Raw genomic sequence first — 24067 nt, 5'->3', positions numbered from 1 at the left:
TAAATCAAATGGATACCCTACATGGAGAATACATCTAAGGTGGAAAATAAAGGTCATAATTAGAAAGTCGCAATTCATTTTTCTAAATATTTATATGTGCTTGCTCATTTAAGGGGCTAAGAGGCATTAATAAAGTGTTGTCTCTCCTGTAAAAAAGTCATGTTTCACAAAATGAGTCATGTTTCACAGACTTTATTTAAGCCGACTCAGGACAGAGAATCTTGACGCAATCTTCTGTACAACACTGTTCCCTTTTTTGAAAACAAAAAAACAAACACAATGAAATGTATGTACACAAATGTTAAAAAAGAACATACACAACAAACAAAAAAACAGTATTACTGCTTAATCGTGGAGGGCTGGTATAAATAGTGTCATTATGTATTTAAGCTTTTGCTGTGAGTATACAGTTCAGGATTTTGTTCAGTCAATAACATGCCAGTAACATAATTCTGAGTTCACTGACGACACGGTGTGCCATCTGAGGCTGGACGACATCTCTTTGTGTTTCTCGTGAATAATGGGGCTCATTGCCTCCATGCAGTGCAAAAAGGAAAACAGAGAGGAAACACAAACAAACAAAACTAACCTTGACACCAACCAGTGAACAAGTAATTCAGTCTCATCACAAATAAAAATGCTATCACGTCTTCTCAAAATCTCTCACCAGGAGAATTCTTTGCGTTTTCATTCTGATAAAGTAACATTTTCCATACTTTTTTTTTTTACAAATCCAATTTCTTTTCTTTTTTTTTTAAATCAAATTGATTGGTTATTACAATCATCTAAGCAGACAAGGTGCCTGAAAAAAGCAGTCCAGCAAAACGAGCCAAACACCAACATACATTTCGTGTCACCAAAATGTAACCAAAGGTTTCAAAAGGACACGTACTTTCTTCTTTTCATGGACGTTTTATGTTGTGTTTTTCAATTATTTTACTATTAGACTAATAAACATCTTCCTTCATTTTTTTTTTCAAGTCATGAAACAGAATGTGTTATTAAGTGTAAGCCGGTCGACTAACAGACAAGGCAATACGTGAAGGCAGATGAGCAGAAACACAAATTAAAGTGTAACAGGTGACTGAATATGCAACAAAAACATACTCAGGATTCTGTGTAACATAAACACGGAGCCTAGAAGCCTGCCATATACTGAGTTACAATTACTCATATCGACTACGATATAAAAACCATCTCAAAAGCGACTTGCACGGAGCAGACAATCACAATCTTGCACATTTTGCTGAACCAAAGTCTACTGTTCTCAACGGCAATTTTGATTGTCACTTTCTGGGGTATAAAGCACATGTTGGTTCCAAAGACACCTCTCTTGGTCAGTGAGAAGACTTTTGTCCTCAGTCCGGCTTCAGTCTGTGTTTGAGACGGACTGAGTGCTCACACCTCTTTAGTGATCACAGACAGGATGTGTTGTTGAAGCATGTAGCAGTTGTAGTGCATTGTAGAGACAGCTGGCATGGGCATGTGAAGCACTGCAATACATAATACAATAAAAGACACTTACTCATTTTACAGTGTATGTACAACTCTGTTCAAAATGCTCACGTGAAGAGACATCACTCTCTCTTTTGGACTTTTGCCTTAATGCTTCAAACTAATTAAATTAATCTCTTTTCCACCTGTTTTCTTTATCCTATAATGTTTCTTCCCTACATAGCCATAGTGGTGAGGTGTTGATGCCCGAGCAGCCCCTTGCGCCCCCCTCCTGCCCCCGGGTGCCCCCCTCCGTTGCCATGGCCACAGTATTCTTGCAGGTTCTGACGCAGAGTAACCAGTGCAGAGCCCAAGCAGGCACGATTCGGAGCCAAAACCCCCCCGGGCAGCTGGAAGAGGACGGTGGCCACCCCGGCCATGCCGTCATCCGTGGGCTCCAGGGTGATGGGCCCCACCTTAAAGGTGGAGTAAGAAAAGCCCATGAGCTGAGAGAGGAAGGGGTCGGAGCGGCAAAAGTTCTGGTAGCCGCTGTACGTGGACGGGTGGTGATGTTGTGAGGCGGGGGTGCCAGATGTGGTGCTGGCATAGTGGTGGGTGTTGAGGTAGTGCAGCGGAAGGTGCTGCCCACCATTGCCTCCTCCTCCCAGGGTGAGGTGATGGTGGTGGGCTGTGTTCCCGGAGCCCGGGTCGTGTTTGTAGGAGACACCCCCCGCCCGACCCCTCTGACCCACCACCACACCTCCCAGTTTGCTTGTGCGGGCGTGAGCGAGTGACACAGTGCTGCCCCCCCCACCTGCTGAAGGCAGGTATATGAGCTGAGGCTCCTCCGGCTCCAGGTATATCGTGAGTTTAGCGAAGGGCCTCGACGCCATTTTGGTCATCTCCTGGATGTGTCGGCGCTGCTCTCGTCGGAAGTCCAGGAACTGCTTCACCTTCCACAGGAGGACGCAGACGGACAGGAAGAGGAAGAAGCAGGAGAAGAAAACAGAGAAGAAGACAAACAGATCGATGTGGGCCTGGTCTTGTCGCAGAAACAGCAGACCCTGTGACTCTCCCTGCCTCTCGTCGGTTCCCAACCCCCTCAGAGCGATGTAGAAGCGGCTGGACTTCAGGGAGTGCACCTCGTGAGGGAAGGTGATGACCACGCGATCTCGAACACCGCGGACAATCAGCACCGTCTGGGGTTTCCACACAGTGATGTAGGTGATGAGTCCTTCAGCACGCTCCTCTGTCATCTCTTTCTCTGCCCCTGGGGGTTTTGCTTGCAGCTGCAATGGATTGTAGGAGAGCACGGGACCCCCAAGACTGGACGAGGCATTGGCAAACACCTTAATAGGGGACGGAGGTGAATCCTTATCTGCGCCAGTTGCTGTGCCCCGAGTTGCCGAATCCTCCTCGATCTTGATGGTGTGAATCCCCGTGTACCGGTCTACGTCCACGATGAAGATGTCAGGAGAGTTGGACACGTAAACCTCCACCTCCCCAAAGGTAACATCGATGGTAACCCGGATGTCCACATTGGTGAACTTCGGCTGTGCAGAGAAAAACACGGTCCTCCCCCTGGGCAAGTTGCGGATGGTGGGATCATGGAAACAGTTGGTCTGGGACGTGGGGTCGAAGCAGCACTCTGTGTCCACGTTGAACTGACGGTAGCACTGACGCCCGTTCACCGGGGTGCCGTTGAAGGAGTCTTTGCACTTGGCGCACTGGAGAGAGCACAAAAAAATACAATTTGAACAAAATTAGGAAATTAATATGTTGCAATATTTTCTCAAATCTGAATATTGCCTTTAACAACGCAGAGAAAGAACACCAAAGATGAAGTGGAAGCCTTTTTCCATATTTTAAGTGCCTGAAGTGCATACCTGTTGCTTGTAGCAGTCTTTCCGGTCACTCTGGGCGTTGTTGAGGCAGGAGGGGGTCTCTGTGTTGTTTTGGCAGGGGCATCCTGTCCCATCATGTTCATTACACGTGTCTGCATGGCCGTTACACTGACACCTGCAAAGCACAGAACAACATTCAAACAATTAGAGAACATAAATAAAGGGGTACAGAGAGAGCTTTAGTAAGACTGTTGCATTTTTGTAGATTGTCTTTTGCAACATTTGGACATTTAATTTATCCAACCAATAGGCTTTACCATCTCATTACTAGCATGTGTGTATCTGTAACACCACATAGAAAAAAGTGTAAACAAATAATCATCATTTTGAAGACCAACATGAGGTAGGCACAGTTATATAGTTATATCAGAGAGGTCGGGAATTGAGTGTGTAACATAAAACAAGGTGACTGTGGAAAAAACATGAGAATAGTCTTTTTAAAACATTTAAAAGTCTAATATTACTGTAAACGACATGCTCATGGGTACCAGATACTTCATTTAGAAAAGCAACATGTCCATGGATAGTGGTGCAAGAGGAAGGAGAAGCCACTAAACAAACAAAAAAAAGCTTCACATGTCAGACACGGGCTCATACAGATCAAAGGTCAGTGGGTAAGGGCACTGATTTTGACAGGAGGCGTGGCAAGTCCAGTGAGGGCCCTTAGGCAAGACCCTCATAAGAGAGTCATGCCAGCTTGGACGTCACCCAGATCAACAAGGTCCGTGTCAGGTGTTAGAGAACCAGGGCAACATGATGAGAAATGAGATGCTCGAAAAAGACATGGCTGGACCAGGGCAGAAAACCAGGAATTCTAATACAAAAGTAACTTTAGGGAAAGGGGTTACATGAAGACGATGTGGGACTGATACTTCGAAACCCGTCATTTAGACCAACTAGTAAACAACTAGAAACAAAATGATCGTTGTGTGTGCCTCCTAGTCCGTAGCTATCATTAGTATTTAAAAAAAAACAAAAGACCACAGGAACCAAATTCAAACAAACAAGGAAGACAAACACAATCGCTGGAGTATAAAGGTTAGGGTCCTCACTGCGGGGGGACACAGTTGCTCAACCCTAACCCCAAACCTGGTGATGGCAGAGATGCTTTTCTGCCTCTTTTCTTCCTGAACAGACAGGGAGGGAAACAGGGCAGAATATTAATGTGTGCATATGCCTCTTATCAATGTATTGACAGTTTTGGATGAAGTACTCAGATCTCAAATGATGTATAAGTAGCAATAGTAAATTGTAAAATTACTCCGTTAGAAGTAAAAGTCCTGCATTTAAAGTACAAATTACGAAAGTATTCGCATCATGTACCGTTAGTAGTGACTAGTACTGTCAGATAAATGTAGAGGAGTAAACAGCTCAAAATAGGCCTCTAAAATGTAAGGCGGTAGAAGTATAAAGCAGTATAACATGGAATTCATCATTTTAGTACAATAATTCAGTAAAAACATTCCACCCCTTAATACTGACATATAGAGCAAAGGAATTAGCCTCCTCGTCTTTTCCTCGCAGACATGTTTCTCTCTTTTTCACATAGCGTCTGTTAGGGGTAAATGTGCACTCTATGGGAACACAGAGCTAGAATGAATGCAGTCTAAGTCATGGTCCGGTTAACGCAGGGTAGTTTTCCAGTCGTGGGCTGAGCCTAACCATTCCACTGATAACGGTTATCATATAGCAACTTGAAGCTAACCATGTTCAAGTGTTTTAAACAGTTTTTTTGGATTAGGGAGCTGATTTGAGGGCTTACCAGAAACAACGCATTGACTGCATCCGGAGTCAGATGCCAGTGGTCCAGTCTGGTTGAATCCAACCATTTGTCTCGTGATATAACTCCTTGGGGTTCGAATCAAATTGTAGTTTTGGTTTCTCTTACGTCGGCTGTCACAGCCAGCAGAGCAACAAATCCCGGGAAATGTTATGCGAACCTTTATCGATCGTAGAGAATCTTGGATCCTCTTGGACACAAATATGGCGGCGCCAGAATACAGTGTTTTGTCACCCTACTTGTACTTACCTCACTTACCTACATGGGCTCGACCACAAAGCTAAAGATGGTGTGTCTGTGTCTGTGTGTGTGTGTGTGTGTGTGTGTGTGTGTGTGTGTGTGTGTGTGTGTGTGTGTGTGTGTGTGTGTGTGTGTGTGTGTGTGTGTGTGTGTGTGTGTGAGCAGCAAGATCTACAACCTCTATTTGCCTCTTGGTCCAAGATAAATTTTTAAAAAATGATCCTGTAAAATGCTTTAAATCATATAATAAAAAAAACCTGGAACAGAGAAATACCCACCTCTTATGCACCAACATTAGCAGGGTTTTAAAATTCACTCCTGTTGCGTAGTAGCGGTAACTCACTCCTCTAGTAGAAGATGATATATTTGCAAATCTAACATCCCTAGGTCAAAGCAAGAGAAGCCATTGTTTTCTGAACAGTAAATATTGCTCACTTTTCACACTTCCCCTGAAGCAGGAAGAAACCACTGAGGCAGCTCTCACACTTGTCCCCCACGCTGTTGTTCTGGCAATTCACACACACAGCATTCTCCTCTGTGGGACCCTCTGACACCCAGTTCTGAATCTGATAGAGACACAAAGAACAAAGAGTGTGAGCACACGTCTGGAGGATCAGTTTTTACATACACCGTAATTTCCGGACTAATGAGCGCACCTGAATATAAGCCGCACCAACTAAATTTTAGAAGAAAAATAACTTTGTACATAAATACGCCGCAACTGACTATAAGCCGCAGGTTTCCAGGTGTTGTAACATGAGGTATTTACACAGAAAGACTTTTAACATTTTGAATTACCGCTTTTTTCCAAACAGTGTCTGAATTGAACAGCCTCAGAATGGCTTCATCACACACTTTCTCAGTCTCTCTTTCGTTGTTTCGCTCTTGCGCTCTAGCCGCATCGTTGTTTAAGCCACAGGGTTCAAAGTGTGTGAAAAAAGTAGCGGCTTATAGTCCGGAAATTATGGTAGTCATGAGAACAGCAGACACCTACGCTGCTGGTGTCGAGAGGGAAAAGCTGTGGGTTATTAAGGGCCTTCTTATGCTCATCTCCGGATAAACACACAGCACTGTTCCCCCTGCAGAACTCCCGGCACGGACGACAAGTACCGCCCCCCTTGGCAGAGCCCACAAACAGAGGCTTACACTTCTCGCAGTGATTACCCTGAAAATGCAAGAGATAAATTATTACCAGTTTGCAGATGTGTTTCTAACTCTGTTTACAGTGCGCATAGTTTGCTATAAGTCCTTACTATGGTGTTATTGTGGCACTTGAGGCAGACATCTGGTTGGCTGACTCCAGCGCAGTCGCTGTGTTTGTTGCAGCTGCACTGAGAGGAGCAGTTCTCTCCCACAAACCCGAAGTGACACTGGCAAATTCCCGGGGACACACACGTCCCGTTCACACAGCCCTGAGCACACACCGGCTCACACTGACCAGAAACACTGAGGATAAACAAAAAGAGAAGATTTTGGTAAACCTGTTTGTTCCTATGCAATGAAATACAGTCATTTTCTTAACTGTATTCCTGCTCAGTCATAAAAGCTCAGTCGGGATCTGACCTGCTGAGTATGTAACCCTGTTTGCAGGTGCAGTGATAGCCCTGCGGTTGGTCGTGGCAGTCCTGGGTGATATTGCAGTGGTGATGGCCATTGGCACACTCATCCTCCTCTGGACAGTGGAGGAAGGACCAGCTGCTGTTTCTCAGGGGGCAAACACCATCACTCACACCTGGCAGACAAGAGTGAAGGAAGATGAGTTGACCAGAGAAGAGAAAAGCAGAAGTTTAGTGGAAATTCAAACACCAAACTGGTGGGTAACGCAATAACGGAAGATATTTCTCACCATCAAGTCCGCCTTGTAGGCAGCCTCCAGCCCCATTGCCCCCCCGAGCAGCACACCAGCCACACTGAGGCCTGGCAATGCACTGGGAGCACTGGGTGAGCTGGGAGCACTGAGGAGAGCAGGAGTCCCCCCCAGAGAGCAGACGACCACATTGACCAGCCTCACATCTCAGGGGCATGAAAGATGGGCTCATGCACTAGAGGGGGGGGGGGAGAACATTTTGGCTGTATAAGAATACGATTTGATTAAATCACATATTCTGTAAAGTACCTAAGGTGCGGTATTACCTGCTGCAGAGCCATGCTCCACACGCAGTGCTGCCACCCCCCATCAGAGCCTCTGGAGCCCAGACACAGGGTGCAGTTACTGAGAGTGTGGCAGGGGGGAGGGCACGGCATGGGTGGAGAGGACTCCACCTGCATGGGTGAGACGTTGAGCAGGGCGTAGCTGAAACACGTCCAGTCGTAGGTGGGGTTCACACTCAGGATGCGCCTCGTCTCACCTGGGGAACACAGTCAGCGTTTATTCAGGACATTAGTTTTGGTATATGATGCTGCAAACATTAAGAGACTAACATAAATGAAAATGGAAAATAAAAGCATATATAAAAATATGAAATACAAATATTATGTAATAAAATAATACTATGATAAATAAAGAAATATATTTTCAGTTCCAGAGAAAAAAGGAAAAAAAAAGATTTCAAAAATCATAATCTTTTCAAAGCTTTGCAACACAATTACTCGTACCCGTGCGTTTGAACTGGCGAGTCCACATGCATTTTCCGGACGCTGTGCACTTGGGGCAGTCGGACGCCTCGCAGCTGGTCTCAGTGCAGTTGCTGGACACAAAGATCTCTCTCTGGTTGATGCGACAGTCGTGTTCAGACGTGCAGCTGACAAAGCTGCTGATACAGGCGCCCTCTGGACAGTTTGTGCACCACTTACAGTGTAGAGCAGGCTGGGGGGTTCAGAGAGGAACAGGGTTTAGTATGAGGAGAGAAGCTGTCTCTCTTTGAGCTAGGCTAACACAGTTTATTCACTGGACTTTTCGGCCCCTTAATCCTTTAATCTGTTAAGTCTTCAACTCTGTATTTGTACATTGCTGTATATTGTTGCCATTAGTCATAAATCATTTAACTGAAATGTGTGATGTTTAATTTGGTGCTGTCTCTTTTGTCAACTCTACAAACAAATTGTTCTTACTTACCGATGATTGTGTTAGAGAAGGAGCACGGGCTGTCCCCAGTAATGGATTGGTAAATGTTTTAGGGTGTAGGGCGAGGCATTCACTGCAGGTCTTAAGTCTGCGACACTGGTCTGGCTGACGCGGGGTCGGGGAACACGGAGACTGACCAGTGACGCATCCCATTCTGATAGAGAGGGAGGGAGGGAACTGTAAGGTGGAGATACACATACAACACTAACACTATTTATTTAGAGTTCCTTTCAGCCAAAGCGTTACCTCTCAGCTGTATCAGAAGAAGCACAGGTTCCCCGACACCAGACACAGCTGCCTGTGGTGGTGTTGCAGGCCTCTGGAGTGGGCAGCAGGGCGCAGGGGTCAGAGGGCACGGTCAGGGTCAGGAGTCTGCCCAGCGTGACGCCATTGAAGCCTCCTGACAAGAAGAGACGTCCGCCCCAGCTCGTCATGGCAAGAGACACTGAACGATTCACTGGATCTCCTATAACTGACACTGAAGGAAGGAGGAAAAATGATCGGTTATTGGACGGTAAATCATGATTGGACTATAGTTTAATCTGAAAGAGGCATTAAGACAGTCACCTGGTTGAATCCAGGTGTTACAGTTGATCTGGTACAGAGACACTGAGTTACTGTAGTCTTCCGCCTCTGTCCTGCCCCCGACAATCACCATGGTGTCTTTGATCATGGCTGCAGTGTGGAAGAAACGGGACAGGGGCTGCGCAGCAAAGAGATGATACAGCAAGAATAGATAAGTTATCTATATGCAGCAGAATGATAAGAGGATAAATGCTTAGCTTGACTAATTTCTTCTTTCTTAGTGCCCTTGTAATTGCAAAATCTATAAGCTAGTATGCCTAATCATCAAAAAAAGAACACTAAAACCATTATTTTTTTAATCCTTACCTTGTTACCCTGTGAGGGGACCAGCAGGGACCAGGTGAGGGTGGGGTAGTACAGGCTGTAGAGCTCGCCTGAGGGCTCCACCGTCTCTACGTGAAAGCGGTAGCCTCCAAACACATAGATGGCATCAGTCTGCTTGTGATAGACTGCAGAGTGACCATATAAACCTGGATGAAGAACACATGACGCAAAACAGGTTTGAATGCAGCCTCTCTTAAAATGTAATGAATTTCTATTGACTGAAATGAATAATGTCTGTACTTATATTAGTGGTTCATAAATCGATAAGTTACAGAGGGAGTACAAATTAAAATAAAACACATAATAAAAGGCCTCAAGAACCTGTAGGTGGTGTGCCAAGGTGGGGGGTGATGGTCCAGTTTCCAGTATGAGGGTTGAACTCCAGCAGGTGGTGGTTGAAGCCGTTGTCTGGAGAGTAACCTCCAATCAGCAGCACGGAGGAGTGTCTGCGTACCGTTAGAGTGTGGCCGGCCAGCGGGGGCAGCACTGTGCTCTAAATATGGAAGAGATTTTAATTTGTTAGAGGAAAGAAAACAACAGATTTTAAGATATGATGTTTTCCCAAAGACAGTCTAACCCTAACCTTGTGTTCTCTCCAGACCAAACTGCTCAGATTCAGACTCCAGGTGTCCATAGAAATGCCGTCGTTAGTGACTCCGCCCACCACCAACATGAAGTCGTGACTGGCTGCGTGGTTTCCAGAGCCGGACTCCAGACTGGTCAGCAGGGCAGCGGCGTGGTGATAGCGAGGGCTGGGCGTCGAGCCTTCCTCCACCGAGCTCGTCAGCATTTGGGTCCAACGGCGATCTGACACAGAATATCTGAAACACAGCAGGGAGGAAATACACAGTTACAAACATATACACATTGCATGAGCTTATACAGTATAAAGGCTTTTTAAGAGTCAAATTCAAACACTTTCAAGGTACCGAAACCCAACATTTCAAGACTCTCCCTTTATAATCACATTTGAATTCCTACTTTAATTACAATGCAAAAAATACAATTAACTGAATATTTTTTTACCCACAGCCACGGACAAAATGAAGAGACCACTTCAGCATTATCATTTTCTCTTGTGTTATTATTTATAGGTATGTCTTTGAGTTAAATGTTTTACTTTTTTATTTTATTGTATTCTATAAAATACTGACAAGTGTTGGAATTCAACAAACACTGGACTGGCTGCCATTCATGTAGAGATAAAGATGATGATAATGACAACTTTGATCAAAAGTTTAAAAAAAAAAACATGCTTTACATCAATATCGGTATCTGTTCAAACAAAAAGGACGAACAGGACAAAAACAGATTATCCGAGCGGAATATTTATATGAGAAATGATCTCTATAGTTACATTTAAAAAGGTTAAATGGTCATGGCAATTCATTCAGATCCGCTCTGCATCTGGTGTGAGATGCAAGGAGACATCAAACACATGTGACAACAGTATGGTGTGACTTAAAATTCAAATGTTGTTGGGTTCACATGAGTTATTGTGTAGCTGAAACAGCTGATTATGTCAAAATCTAACATTTTTCAAAGAGTATAATTGAATTTAAGAATATCCCTACACAAACTTTTATTATAAAACCTAAAACACTCCTGGACATTAAACTCAGACCAGTCTCAGGGTTACACAGACGTACCTGTAGACATTTCCCAGAATGCCCTGTGTCAGAGAGAGCCCTCCATACATCCAGAGGTTGCCCTGCGGCCCGGACACCAGGGAGTGACCCATCCTGTGCAGGAACCTGTGGGCCTGGTTCTGTGGAGCAGCACGGCAAAATGACTGGGTGTTTGTGTGTAATATATACAAGAGTTTGGAGATTTAAAATGTATTTGTTTAAATGTTTACCACTGTTAGTTGTGTGTCCAGCAGTGTTTCCCACACCAGGCTGTTGGAGTCGCGGAGAACAGAGCAGTCTGATCCAGCCCAGTTCTCTGAGCACACACACACTCCCAGAGACTGAAACACACACAATATTTTAGTTAGCAATCAAGGAAAATGTGTGTCATGACAATTATTAGCATGAAACATTATTTTACCTCTGATATGTTTAGTTAAAGTTTACTATTATCAACATATTTATATTTTACCAGAGTTTTTTAACTAGTTTTTACATTCTGTTTCATCTAATTCTATCTTACTTGTAAATAGTTTACTTATTCCTGCATTTTACACAGTAAGTATATTGTATGCTACACTTAATTTAATTACACTGTAGCAATAAAACCTTTGAACTCCATCTTGAAAACATCACCACAGATCAAGATCAGAGACAACTAATAAAACCAAATGTAAAGGTCTTAAAATATAGTCTGAATTCTTACTATATTGCAGGCTCCTCTCCCTTCTGCTGCTCCACAGTCCTGAGGGCACATGGGCCGGTCGCAGTGGGGTCCTCCGTGTCCCTGAGGGCACTGACAGAGCCCCCCCTGGCACACGGCTCCACCCGGACACACAGGAGACCCGTCTTCACCGTCATCGGAGCCCTGATGACACCGCCGCACCCAGAAAGACGCGTTGAAGCCTTGAGGTTTGTTAGAGGAGACGTTGGCCTCAAAGTAGACAGAGATCACGCCTAGAGGAAGAAGAGAAAAGACAATATAGAAAACGGGACACTGGTGAGTTTCTACTCTGGGTGTGCAATGCCCTAGATTACTTTAAATCATTTGATACAGGTAAGAGCTTTTATTAAATGTCTCAATGTTTGACAATAAACGGACTGTCCCAATGCACCGAGGGGACTTAAAGTAAGGGTTAGTTAATGTGTTTAGAGAGATGTGTAGTAGCCCACAACTACCACTACTGTGTTGTTGAGATTAGACATACTAAGCATGTTAACAAAGCATTGCATATTAGGTCAAATAAGAGTCAAATTAAAATACAAATGAACATAAACAGTAAATATATACATAAGAGGAGGAAGATATAGATATCTATAAAGGATCTTAACAAAATATACATATACATGTTCTGTTTCATGGTCTTCCTAAAAGAAAAGGATCCTCCTCTGTTTCTCTATCTAAAAGGTTTTAAACATGATTTTTTGGGGGGAATGTAATGATTATGGTGATTTTTATGAAGGCGCTTTCCTTGTGCACTACAAGTGTCTAAGGGCAGAAGGTCTCGTAGGCTGTGTAATTTGTAAAATTGGGCAGTTTGAATAAATAAAACTTGACTGACACAATTTTAATAGGTCAACTTCTGCTATGCGCCTGCAATGGACTTTAATTAAAGCCGATTTCTCCAGGCATAAAGTTTACGATTAAAAGATAGATACCTGAGGTGGCCTCCACAGTGATAGGCTCACTCCTGGTGGTGCCACAAAAAGCCCCGATCAGGTTGTGATCTGAATGAACGACTCCGTTAGGCAGGAAACGAGGGAGGCCATCAAACACATAGACAAAGGAGCTCTGCAAAACAAAACATAAAGGTCCGTTATATAGAGAGGAATACTAACAATGTTTAATGCTACATCACAGCTAGCATGTTCTTTAGCTTGTGTGTATCATCAGGGTATTTCTGGACTCACTTTACAGTGTGTGTGGGAGTCTGGGTGTAGTGTGAGGGCCACAGGGGGGCACAGCTGTCTGGGCAGACAGGGTGCCAGGTTCTCAGTCACAGACAGGACCCACAGGCAGTGAGAAAGTCCTCCTTTGCCCTCTGTGCCACTACGCCATCCCAGAGAGGAGGAGAGAGGCATGGCGGAGGAGGAGGTGGAGGAAAGCAGCACAGAGCGGCCCTGGCACTGACGGTAGCATGTGCCATTGTTCCTGTTAGACAGAGAAATCAGGGAAGGGTTGGGATATGAAATATTAAATCAACCAAAGACACTTCTACTGTTTTCAGACATTCCGATCTTATCAATACCTTTTCATGATCTACATTCCTTGATTTTGAATTGTTTTTGTTTAGAGAAGTATGCATTACACTCAAGATATAAGATCATCTTATTCCTCTCTTTAGTCTTTGACAAATGTCTTGTTAGTATTAAATCATATCATAATCAAACAGTTTTTTAAGTCAAGCTTTACTGGACTAAAAAGTCTGATCATTGTCTTTTTATCTTACTCAAAGACAACTATTTTATTATAGTTTTTGTCAATGACATCGGCTTTAATTTGATATATATGTTTTAAAACGGCCTAAAGTATATGACATTGTTGCCGCTTCCTCAACACTGGCATAGGATGAAGCTCTCCTTACCTGGGGTCTCCGTAGTATCCGGGCAGGCAGGACTCACAGTGCGGCCCCTGTGTGTTGTGGGTGCAGTAGCACTGGCCGGTCTGGTTGTGACAGTATCCTCGGACAGGGTGACCGTGGCCGTTACACTCACACTGCACACAGCCTCCGTCTCCAGACAGCGCCGTTCCAAAGCTCCCCGGGCGGCAGTGCTCACAGTGGGGGCCCGTAGTCCAATCTGGAAGAAAAAACGAAGCATGTCAAATGAGCTTATTTTAAAAATGCAGTGTTATTTTACAAACTGTGAGTATGATTTTACTGCTTGATTCAGTTTGAGTTAAATACAAAAAATAAACCATTTATAAAAGTCTCACCCTGGCATTCGTCACAGATCCCCGGTGCAGTGATGCAGGTGGAGTGGAAGTTGCAGCCACAGTCTACGTCACATTCCACACCACTGAGCACCAGAGTGGCGGGGTCAGATGTCCAGCCAAGGGAGCATTCACACTCAAAGCGTGGGCTGCCACTGCACTGGCCCTCACGGCACTCGTTGTAGCACCTGTTGGAGGGGGGGGGATTATTTTAAAAAACCTTTAACAACTGTATGAAATACTGATGACCAAAAGGGAAAAGTAAAGAAGGTTTTAATGTTAACAGAAGGGATGCTTATTTAGATTTTGTTTCTGACCGGTTACCGACCCTTCTTTTTGACGCAGCCTGCTATTCAATCAAAGAACTATTTATATTTATATACTAACACCCTTTTGAGAGAGCTGGAGGATTAACAAAGGAACACAGCTCACGTCTGGTTGCAGTGCAGCGTGCCGTCCCCCGTGTATCCTCGCTCACAGTGGCACTCGTAGGAAGTGGGCGTGTTGATGCAGGTGGCGAAGGGGTGACAGTTGTGGAGACCCAGCCTGCATTCCTCTACATCCGGACAAGTGGGGTAGGACCAGATGGCATCTTGGTCTTCGTTTTCCAACAGCTCCAGCTCCAGCTCCATTTCTAGGGGTCGAGGCGGCGCAGAGGTCTGGGGCTCAGGACTGGAAGAGAAGGACAAGGAGACGAAAAGTAAGACAGATAAGCTAAATCGAACATTTTAATCTACCTACTGGTAGACTTACTAATGTATGTTAAGGGAATAGTTATTTGCTTACTGCATCAACTCATGGAAGTGTAATAAGACACATCTTACTTTGCAGCTCGTGCTTCAGCCACAGCCACACTGCAGTTATAAACTGATGCGTCGTCCATTCCCCCCCAGTCTCCCCTCAAACACCTGAAAATATGAGTGGAAAACATGGAATAAATACAAGAGAAACACAATGAAGACTTTCCAATCAGGTGTGGTGGTATATGGACTTTCTCAGTACAAAGGATATATTGTTTAAAGGGATTTGTTGTACGGTTGCAACACTTACTTTCCAATTGTGGGATTGTTGTAGTCACCGCACCAGCCACACTGGAAGGTTCTCAGGCAGTCTGTGCACGTGTTTAAAGCTGAACATTGCTTACACTGTGGAACCGAATGAACACTGAAGAGGGAGAGGATAAGAATGAGAATATCAACTACTGATTTAAGGTGGGTTTCAACTCATTGACTAACAAAATACAGGAAATTACAGTCCAAAAACGTCACATTTTAAAATGAAAACATTCAATTTATTCTTATGTTTGTTCATGTGATGCGAGTGTACTGCTGTATGTGTTCATGTGTATATCAAAGAAAAGCAGACAAATGCAAACACTCAATATGTGGATCAACTGTCAGTGAAACATGACAACAAATGAAGTGTTAAAAAGTCGTCATTTTACCTGTCGTACCAGTCCCTGCACTCTCCATACGGGTATTTTGTGAGGTAGGCAGCAAAGTAGAAGCAGGCCTGTGCCGACTCACACCATGCACACTGGCTGGAGTTAGAGAGGCACTCACCACACGTCTTCCTCCTTTGCAAGACAAAGAGATGTGCAGAGAGCGGAGGACAATAACAATGAGTTATAAGTTCTAGTTGAAATTACCTCTGGTGAAAATAGGCTGTTTTAACTCACTGGTTGCAGACTTTAGGACACACCCTTGGGTCACGTATGGAGCCGTCTAGTCGTCCCCGTCGGCTGCACTGGTAGTCGCCTTTCTTGCTGGAGTTTATCTGCCACTCACAAAAAGCATCCTGCAGGCCAAAGTAAGGTTAGCATGAGTAAGAAACACAGCAGCTCCAAATTAAGTTATATAAGACATCAGCTGCAAACTCAAAACCTACTGAATGTTAAAATGTGGCATTACCTGAGTGCAAGCCGAGCAGTCTCTGTACTCCTCACACAGGGTGCAGTGCTGGGGTGCCAACAGCAGATGACGCTGACCGTCTCCCCTGCCTTCCCCCTTTTCCCCCTCAGGACAGGGCTCAATATCAGGGGTGTCACGCAGCAGGCAGCGGGACAAAGACGGACACCAGCCACAGGACTGGTCGGACAGACAGGCCAAGCAGGACATGTACGCTGAGCAGGAACCCGAGCGGTACGGCTCCAGGAACAGGAAGGAGATCTCCTACAGGGAGAACAAGTTATCGAGAAAGGGGTTCATCTTTTGTTTTACTACTGAATTAAACTCAATGTGCAGAGTTAAGGTTTTGAAAATGTAAAAGCTTGAAAAAACGTAAAGGCTGGGGACTCGTTAAACTTCTAATCTTATTTTCCCTTATGATGTGTATGTGTTTATTAAATGGGTACCACTTTACAATTAGACTACCCTTATAAAGGATTCATAAACGGTTCATAACTAGGTTGTAAACCCTTAATCATCAATGAATCATAAAGAACCATTTAAAAACCAGTTCCAACACTGTTCTCATACATCAACACAGGCTCACTATTTGGCAAGATGACTAGGCCTTATATTGGCTACCTAGCTTACTCCGTCTTCTTCACCAGCCAGCATCGTTGGTATCTGTTGTTCACTGGGTTGATTCTCCCCACTGGTCACAGTTGCCCTGTTTAACTTTTGGCTTATAAAAGCTTATAAAGTGTTCACATCCTAATGAATTACAAACTATTCGTAAACCCTTTATAAGGGTAGTCTTATTGTAAAGTGGTACCATTAAATGTTGCTATTATGAATCAAAGTTTACACTGATTAAATTGATGATGTGGGATCATTTAGTAGATAGGGTTGGATGAATTACAGGGATTTAGTGAGTGTTATTAGGTGTTTTCAGCTTGTAATGTTTCTATAATACATTAACTCTCTCCAATTCTAGATATGTTGACATTATATATAGTCAAAACGTATGTAATGTTTTATTCTAAAGCTCTGGATAGCTTATCGGGTTGTCCCACTTCATACATCTCCATTATGTGTGATGATTTAGCACTCACACTCCCTCCAGGTAATGTTCTGTTCCATGTCAGGGCCATCTCGCTGGTCTGTCCCGAGCCGGAGTTGTTCAGGTATCCCTCAGCCTGAACGAGGTAATGGTTCCCCCTCGTCAGGTTAGAGAACAGTCGGCTCCCATCTGTGCGAGCCAGCAGCTTCAACTCCTTCTCCTGCTGCGCCGCCCAACGACCCACCACCTCCTGCTCCCATAGCATAAAGATGCACAGAGAATAAGAGAGAAAGCAATTTGTTAAAAAGGATTGTTGAATCAAAAAAATGAAACACACATAAATGCTGAAATGAACTTTTCCTCACCAGTTGGCTGGAGTTGGGCCCCGAAGCCATCCGAGCCTCAAAGTGGAGCCTCTGGATGCGAGCCCACATGGAGACAGTCTCAGTGGGAGGGTTGGAGGGTGGAGGGGCGCCCCATAATGGGTGGATGAAGCCCCTGAACTGTAGGGCTACGTCCATTTCTGTGGTGGGGCTGAGGATGATGGTGGTGCTGCGGAGGATGGACACCTGGCGAAGGGGTGAGGAGGATGGAGGACAGATGGAACACATCAGCAGAAGCAATATTCTCATCAAACTGCTCCAAAACAACACAGAGGGCAGAAAAAGAAAACTAAAAAGAGAGAGTGGTGCGCATTGGAGTCAAGAGGTTGAAAAGCAAAGAGCACAAGAAAGTAAATATAAATTAAAAAGGAGAATCACCATAATACTCATTCAAAGTGTCAAAGCAGTGTTGGAGGAAGGAAGGAGGGATCAGTGTAAGCAGAGGGGGAAGGAGTCACAACCACAACTAGTACAGATAGCACTTGAGATTTGGACTCTGTACCTTGTCAGGCTGGGAGTCGTTGCGCGGGTGCTGGAAGGTGAGCAGGTGCAGTCCCGGGACATAGTTCTCGGTGCGACAGGAGTGGAGGGAGGTTAGGAAAAGGGTACGCTCCCCCCACCAGCCATACGCCCCTGAGATCTGGTCCACACGGCACGCACTTCGCTCTGTGAGACCGAGAGGGAGAGGTCAGCACACAAAGAACACACCTGACCTCTTAAAAAATACTACTGTACTGAAAAGATCCGTGGCTTTTGACAGGCGTGTTCAAAGAGAGTAAAACGACATGACTTCAGCGCTGCAAAGGAAGTATGGGATCGGACAGGCGAGTCAAATCACGGTCTGAGTAGCCTGTCCAATCCCAGCTGTAGTCGTGTCACTGTGCTCCATCTCTGAAACACGCCCAACAAACATTCCCTCCCATGTCAACTCCCAACATTACTTCCTTTTTAGGCTTAGCCTCCTTCCTCCCTCCCTGAGTCTCACCTGACACTGGAAGGCAGGACTCGTTCTGGACACACCAGCCAAATTCACCAGGGGCCCGGGCCAGAGAGGCTGGAGTGCCACTAAATACCAGACAGGACTGGCAGTCAGACAGGAAGCGAGCCAGACCCAGGCAACCGGTGCTGCCACACTGTGAACAGAGGGGTTGTTCATTTCACCTTGAAAATCTGACAGATATTTATACAGACGCATAGAAGTGAAAGTTTTGTGTGTCTCACTGAGTGGGAACAGATGTATCAATAATATGTTTCACTGTACATTTGCACTAGGGGATTTGGATTATATCAGTGTTTATAGTTGATACTGTTTTAATAATACGCATATGCTCCTGTGTAAACAATCCAGCATCTCTTAAATCAGTTTATACACGCATTTAGGGTTAAATAAAGAGACTCTCGCTCTTCCTCCCTACGTATTTTGATCGTAGTTAAATAGTCAAACAAGATAGAATTTGCAAAATATGCCAAGTTAAATATCAATTTGACTGATACTGGTTTTCTTTTTAATCAAATTCATATAGATATCACATTAAAGGCTGTGTCTAGGGAAATGTTACCTGATTAGTGGGCTGGTACTCTCGACAGCGGCCTTCACACCAGCTGCACTCGGGGTTCTTAAGGCACATACTTTCATCGAGGGCCTCAGCACAAACGGCATCCTAAATAAAGCAACACAAACACACAGAGATGCACAACAGTTGAGTTATCATAGCTGCTGTTGGTTTTCCCAATGATATCACTTCCATTTCTATTGTTTTAACACTCCTTCACTCACCCTGTCACCCTGATCGCTACTGACAAACAGCGGGACTTTGTAAGCCACCAGGTCTCCATTGGCAACACCGTTGTAACCCCCGGCAACCAGCAGCACTCTTCCCTCCATCACAGCAGCAACGTGCGAGTAACGCCCCCTCACAGAATCCCCTCCTGAGAACAAAAATTAATGTTTTGTATTCAATGAAATGACAGATGTAACAAGCTGTGGATGAAAACTGGACTACGTGGTTGAGGACTCACTGAGTGACCATCTCTCGCCAGCAGACACCCACTGGTGACAGCCCAGATGGTAAAAGAAGATCTCCTCATCGTAGCACTTCTCCTCTTGGTAATGAATATGCACATTCCCCCCTGGGAGAGAAAGGCAGGAAGGAGGAACATTAGCACGTCACTGATTAGACTGAATGATGTCTGATCATTTCCTCCATGCTTACCGTAGATCACCATGTAGTTTCCGATGACAGTGGCTGTGTGGAAAGCTCGCTCTCTGGGGCCGGTTGCTGGGAAACGGGAACGGAAAGATGTCCAGAAGCGGCGGTCCACGTGGAAAACGTCGGTGTTGTTCACCCTCACACTAAACCTTAGACAAATAATAATAATAACCTTAAAAAGTGTATATTTAGGTTGGATACAGATGCTACTTACTGGATAAATCTCCAAATGTTGGGTAACTGATCAGTTTATAATTCTAAATAATTCCACTGCTCTTATCTTTTTTGTTTAATTACTTAAGCTTTGACTTAAGTCATCAGTTTTTATATTGAAATCTTACGGGACAAATAGCTAAAGGAACTTGTGTACAGGCAAAAACAGAAATGTCAGATGTGCAATCTGAAAACAACACTCAAAAAATAGACCTCAAACTGTTGCTTCCTCATAAACAACCAGAAATAGAAATGTGTGGTCAAAATGTTCCTACTAGCCGTGTGAATGTTACTGTTAGCTATGCTTATGCACATGCTTGTGTACCTGGCAGTGGTAGGCCTGTGGCCTCCGTAGACCAGCAGCGTCCTGGAGGGGCTGTGAAACACCATGGAGTGGCCAGCAGTGGCTGGGGGCTTCCCACCAGTTGGCTGAACTGTCTCCCATCGCCCGGAGCCATGGAGGCCGAACCGATACAGAGAGGAAGAAAACATGTCCTCCTCAGTGCGACCTGGGAAAAGATGCTGCTTAGTACAATGCATTTTTAAAGGGATAAACTGTATGTGTGTATGTATCAAAACATAGACTTCAAAGTGACAATGTGTTGTGAAACTTACCTCCAAATACATAGAGATAGTTTTCTACGACAGCTGCCGCGTGATTGGCCAGCTTAGGAGACCCACGCGAATTTGAGAAGCCGTGCTGCTGCCAGTCATCTTTGAGAGGCCGGTACATCCAGACGTCACTGGCCAGGGAGCCGTTAGCTAGCTCCCCTCCAAAGATCACCATGTTACCAGTCCACTCAACTGCTGTGTGGGAATGACGAGCCACCTGACAAGAGCGGAGAGTCAAACAATGTAAAACAATATTTGGGAAGATTAAGATTGAAGTTTGAAAAAACCCAACAATGTTTAGATCCACTGCAATCAGCTAATTACCATAACACTTTAATCTTCACACTTGCATAAATCACATTACTGCACAACCATACATTTGATAACTGTATTTATATCTGCCAGTTTTTCTGTTTCTCGTTATGATATGCTTTGGGCTGGGGGTTTGTTTTTGCCCCTGAATCTGGACTGACTAATTCTCATTCGAATGATTTCTAGCTGTACTGACTTAGTTCTCCTAATACTTTATCATGATTAAGGAAGCAAAGGTTCTTGTTCTTATTTTCACGACATTTGAAAGATGAGGTTTCGGCAGAAGGCTGATAGAAACAAGGCCCTTATATGGAAAGAAAATACGAGGTGCAAAAACAGGAAGCAAAAACTGTGTTAATACACAAACTACTTACAGGAGAGTGACCATAAGACCTGCTTTCCCATTGGTTGGAAGTGAAGTTATATTTGATCAAGTCACCAAGAGCTCTATTCAGGTCAAACCCTGTGGGAAATAATCAAATGTACATCGATGTTTTTTTATTATCAAAAGTAAAAGTCAGAAGAGGGACTGCAGCTAAAATAAAGGGGGTAGAAGAAGGACTTGATGCCTTAAAATTACATCAGTGGGAATTAGGAATACTCACCGCCAAACATGTACATGGCTCCAGTGGAGGACAGATACACGCCAGCAGAACCCGTCCTGGGAGGCGTGTAGGGGTTTCCTTCACTCACTCGCCACCACTGCCCCGCCCCACTGTCGTTTTGAAAACCAAGCAGGCAGCTCTGACCCAGGAAGCCGGGGTTACATAAACAACGCTCCCCTTTCTGAGAGAAAAGATTGAAAAACAAGAATAGCGTAAGACCAAACTGCACAACAGACTGATAAATGTAGCTTATTCAGGGAAGTACGAGTGACCCTTAGGTGAAACAATGAAAGCCTCTGTTCTTACCTTGTCACACTTGCCATTCACAGAACAAGCCTGGGAGCACAGGGAGGTTGTACAAGCTGCTCCCCCCCAACCCAGATGGCAGTGGCACTTTGATGTGGTGGAATTACAGCGACCATGGCCACCACAAGCTCCGGGGCACAGAGAGAAGGTGTACGTTGCATTGAAGCCCAGGAGGTTGTAATTAGCGTCACTGAAGAGATGAAGCAGCATCTGGGACAAGGAAATAAAATAATAGACACAAAATTAATATTTGCCATAGTTTTAACGCTTCAGGGTTTCTTTCTTCATGCCTCTATTAGTTACCTTGCCAGACTTGGCTTCAATGGGTTGAGGAAGAGTGTTTCCACTCAGGCTGGCTAGAAGAGGGCTCTGGTAGGAGTCTCCATCATACACAAACAGGTAGTCATAGGTACACTCTGTGTCCATGAAGGTGAAATTCAAGACAATGCAGTGACTGCTGCTGGGAGCTGGAGGATATATAAAGGTGGGAAATATCTGTGAGTTACAGTCTTTGGCTTTGGTTTATTCATCTATTTTTCAGCGAACGAGACACAATCTTATACCTTTGATAAGCCACTCGCAGTTCCCATTGACTGAGTAGTTTCCTGGTCCATCTGTGACGTAGCCTGGTGGTCCCCTCAACACCTGTCTGTGGCCCTTGCAGTCCCCTGCCTGGCACGGGGGTGACTCAGCCAACAGCAGAACCACCAGGATGATGGAGAGAGGGAGGGGGGAGGCCATCCCTGGCACTGCCTGAATAATGAGAGGTAAATGGTGAAAGATCACAATTTGGTGCGGATCCTCCAAACAGATATATTTTCAAAAACATGCATCAGCGTCACGCAGCAAAAGTTGATCAGCCGAGTGGATTTCAGTAGGGATGACCACTTAATCTTCAACACAAGAACAAGTAAGGATTATTTCTAAGGTAATCCAAGAGCCATGGTGGTCCCACAAAACAGCCTTATCAGAATCAGAATACCTTTAATCATCCCACAAAGGGTACATTTACATTTGTTACAGTAAGTAATAAGCCAAAGATCACTTAATTTCAAGCAAGAAGCATGCATAAAAATATTAAAGATAAAACTAGAAATTACACAATTTACCAAAAATATGTGGCCATGCAAGTCCCCTGTCCGTTTGCATAATTCCATTAATGCTTCGGTTTAAAACTACGCAATCCTTCTGGCAACTGCATGTCATGCACACTGCAGAATAACATAGAACTACATGTGGAAACATTGCAGTGTAAGTAAATGAGTATATTTACTCGAATGCTGTACTTATGTACAATTTTGAGAGGCTTGTACTTTACTTAAGTATCTCAATGTTTTGCTACTTTGTACTTCTAGACTTTTAAATTCAGAGGTAAATTCTGAACGTTTACTCCACTTCACACATGTATCTAATATCTTCAGTTACTTTGCAGATGTTGATTATTGATGTGAAATATAATCACACACTTAAATAAGATTTCAGTGACATGGAATAAATCAACAAGCTACCCAGCAGTATACAAAGTGATTAAAGTTAGCTGTACCTTGACCAGCTTTGACAAACACATTATTGCATCAATAATTATAATCAAAACATATATTATTTATTATTCTGAATTGGGCTGTTCTGCTAATAAATACTTTACTGTTGGTACTGTAAGTATAATTTGATGCAAATACTGTTGTACTTGCTCTGGGCCCTTCAAAGTAAACTGCAATATCATGCACACTGCAGAATAACACAGAACCAAATGAGAGGAAATTGCAATGCAATGCGCAAAAAAACTCGAGACGCAGCCTCTGGGAAAAAAACAGATACTGATGGAGCTAACAACTCTCAGCCCTCAATACCGTTAGCCCACTAAACAGTGCACCAATCTTACACACATTGAAGTGACAAAAAAAACAATGTGCACACATGTAAAGGTATATAAAAAATAATGCTATTCAACAGAAGGGGGGGGGGGGGGGTATATCCAACAAGATAGAGACAAACACTGGTATCAGCAACGGGGTTCTCCGCAGGCTATCACAACAAAGCTAATGTGCAGCCGTTGCTAAGCTCAGATAGCTAGCTGAATACCGTTAACAGAAAGAGGCCGTTTGCAGCCTAGTATACACATTTTCATCATCAAACTCACCAGTTCCCGTCTCTTTACCTCCATGTTAATTTACATTTTCGGTGAATTGTGAGTGCTTGAGACTGACAGCTTCGGAATAAATGCAAAGGAAAGGGTCTGCTAAGCTAGCTTGTCGGCTATCTAGCGGTAGCGGCTAAATTCCAGATGCGCAATCGGCAGTTGCTGCCAAATCTACCAGGAAAGGTCCCTCTTGAGAGTAATTGTACTTTACGTATTTAGGAAATTGTGTTTCTTATCGGTTACAATAGGACAAAAGGCAGCCAGCTAACAACGAAGCCACAGATCGCAATCGACCCGATCCCTGCTGCCCATCTCAGGGACAGATGCCCGTTGTTTTGGTGTTTATGGTTGGCTAGCAGCCACCGGTGCTAACCAACACAAAAGACAGCATGTCCCACCACTGCCATCCAGCGGAGAGAGCAACGTCTCAACATCTGGATGTATGACAT

The 24067-nt window shown here is 44.3% G+C and overlaps 1 protein-coding gene across 1 annotated transcript; it reads right to left on the bottom strand.

Moving 5' to 3' along the window:
- Positions 1-176: 176 nt before the first annotated feature.
- On the bottom strand, positions 177-23945 carry megf8 (multiple EGF-like-domains 8). Its single transcript, XM_063878237.1, has 44 exons — positions 23619-23945; positions 22042-22231; positions 21782-21945; positions 21479-21688; positions 21173-21353; positions 20942-21030; positions 20259-20472; positions 19969-20152; positions 19434-19579; positions 19240-19350; positions 18998-19149; positions 18780-18881; positions 18206-18353; positions 17723-17886; positions 17203-17406; positions 16890-17087; positions 15802-16062; positions 15570-15688; positions 15336-15467; positions 14942-15055; positions 14716-14799; positions 14324-14563; positions 13895-14079; positions 13545-13758; positions 12871-13111; positions 12619-12751; positions 11666-11916; positions 11190-11300; positions 10981-11099; positions 9915-10152; positions 9653-9824; positions 9314-9477; positions 8990-9125; positions 8669-8900; positions 8414-8576; positions 7954-8164; positions 7492-7706; positions 7205-7400; positions 6922-7090; positions 6612-6804; positions 6353-6523; positions 5794-5924; positions 3321-3453; positions 177-3161 (listed from the first exon to the last, which is right to left on the bottom strand). The coding sequence occupies exons 1-44, from the start codon at positions 23640-23642 to the stop codon at positions 1671-1673; spliced, it is 8700 nt and encodes a 2899-aa protein (XP_063734307.1). The 5' UTR covers positions 23643-23945; the 3' UTR covers positions 177-1670.
- Positions 23946-24067: the final 122 nt, after the last annotated feature.

The sequence above is a fragment of the Eleginops maclovinus genome, chromosome 3 (genome assembly GCF_036324505.1).
Source record: "Eleginops maclovinus isolate JMC-PN-2008 ecotype Puerto Natales chromosome 3, JC_Emac_rtc_rv5, whole genome shotgun sequence".
NCBI classification, from domain to species: Eukaryota; Metazoa; Chordata; class Actinopteri; order Perciformes; family Eleginopidae; genus Eleginops; species Eleginops maclovinus.
Note: the sequence above shows the minus strand (reverse complement) of the source record. Positions and strands in the feature narration are given on the sequence as shown.

Bases quoted from the DNA above. Each gene is read 5' to 3' on its own strand.
- megf8 (XM_063878237.1), bottom strand. From the start codon at position 23,642: ATGGAGGTAAAGAGACGGGAACTG. The intron at 12,752-12,870 runs GTGAGTCCAGAA...TTTGTTTTGCAG, and splicing joins ACTCCCACACACACTGTAAA to AGCTCCTTTGTCTATGTGTT. The intron at 8,901-8,989 runs GTGACTGTCTTA...TCCTTCCTTCAG, and splicing joins TAACACCTGGATTCAACCAG to TGTCAGTTATAGGAGATCCA.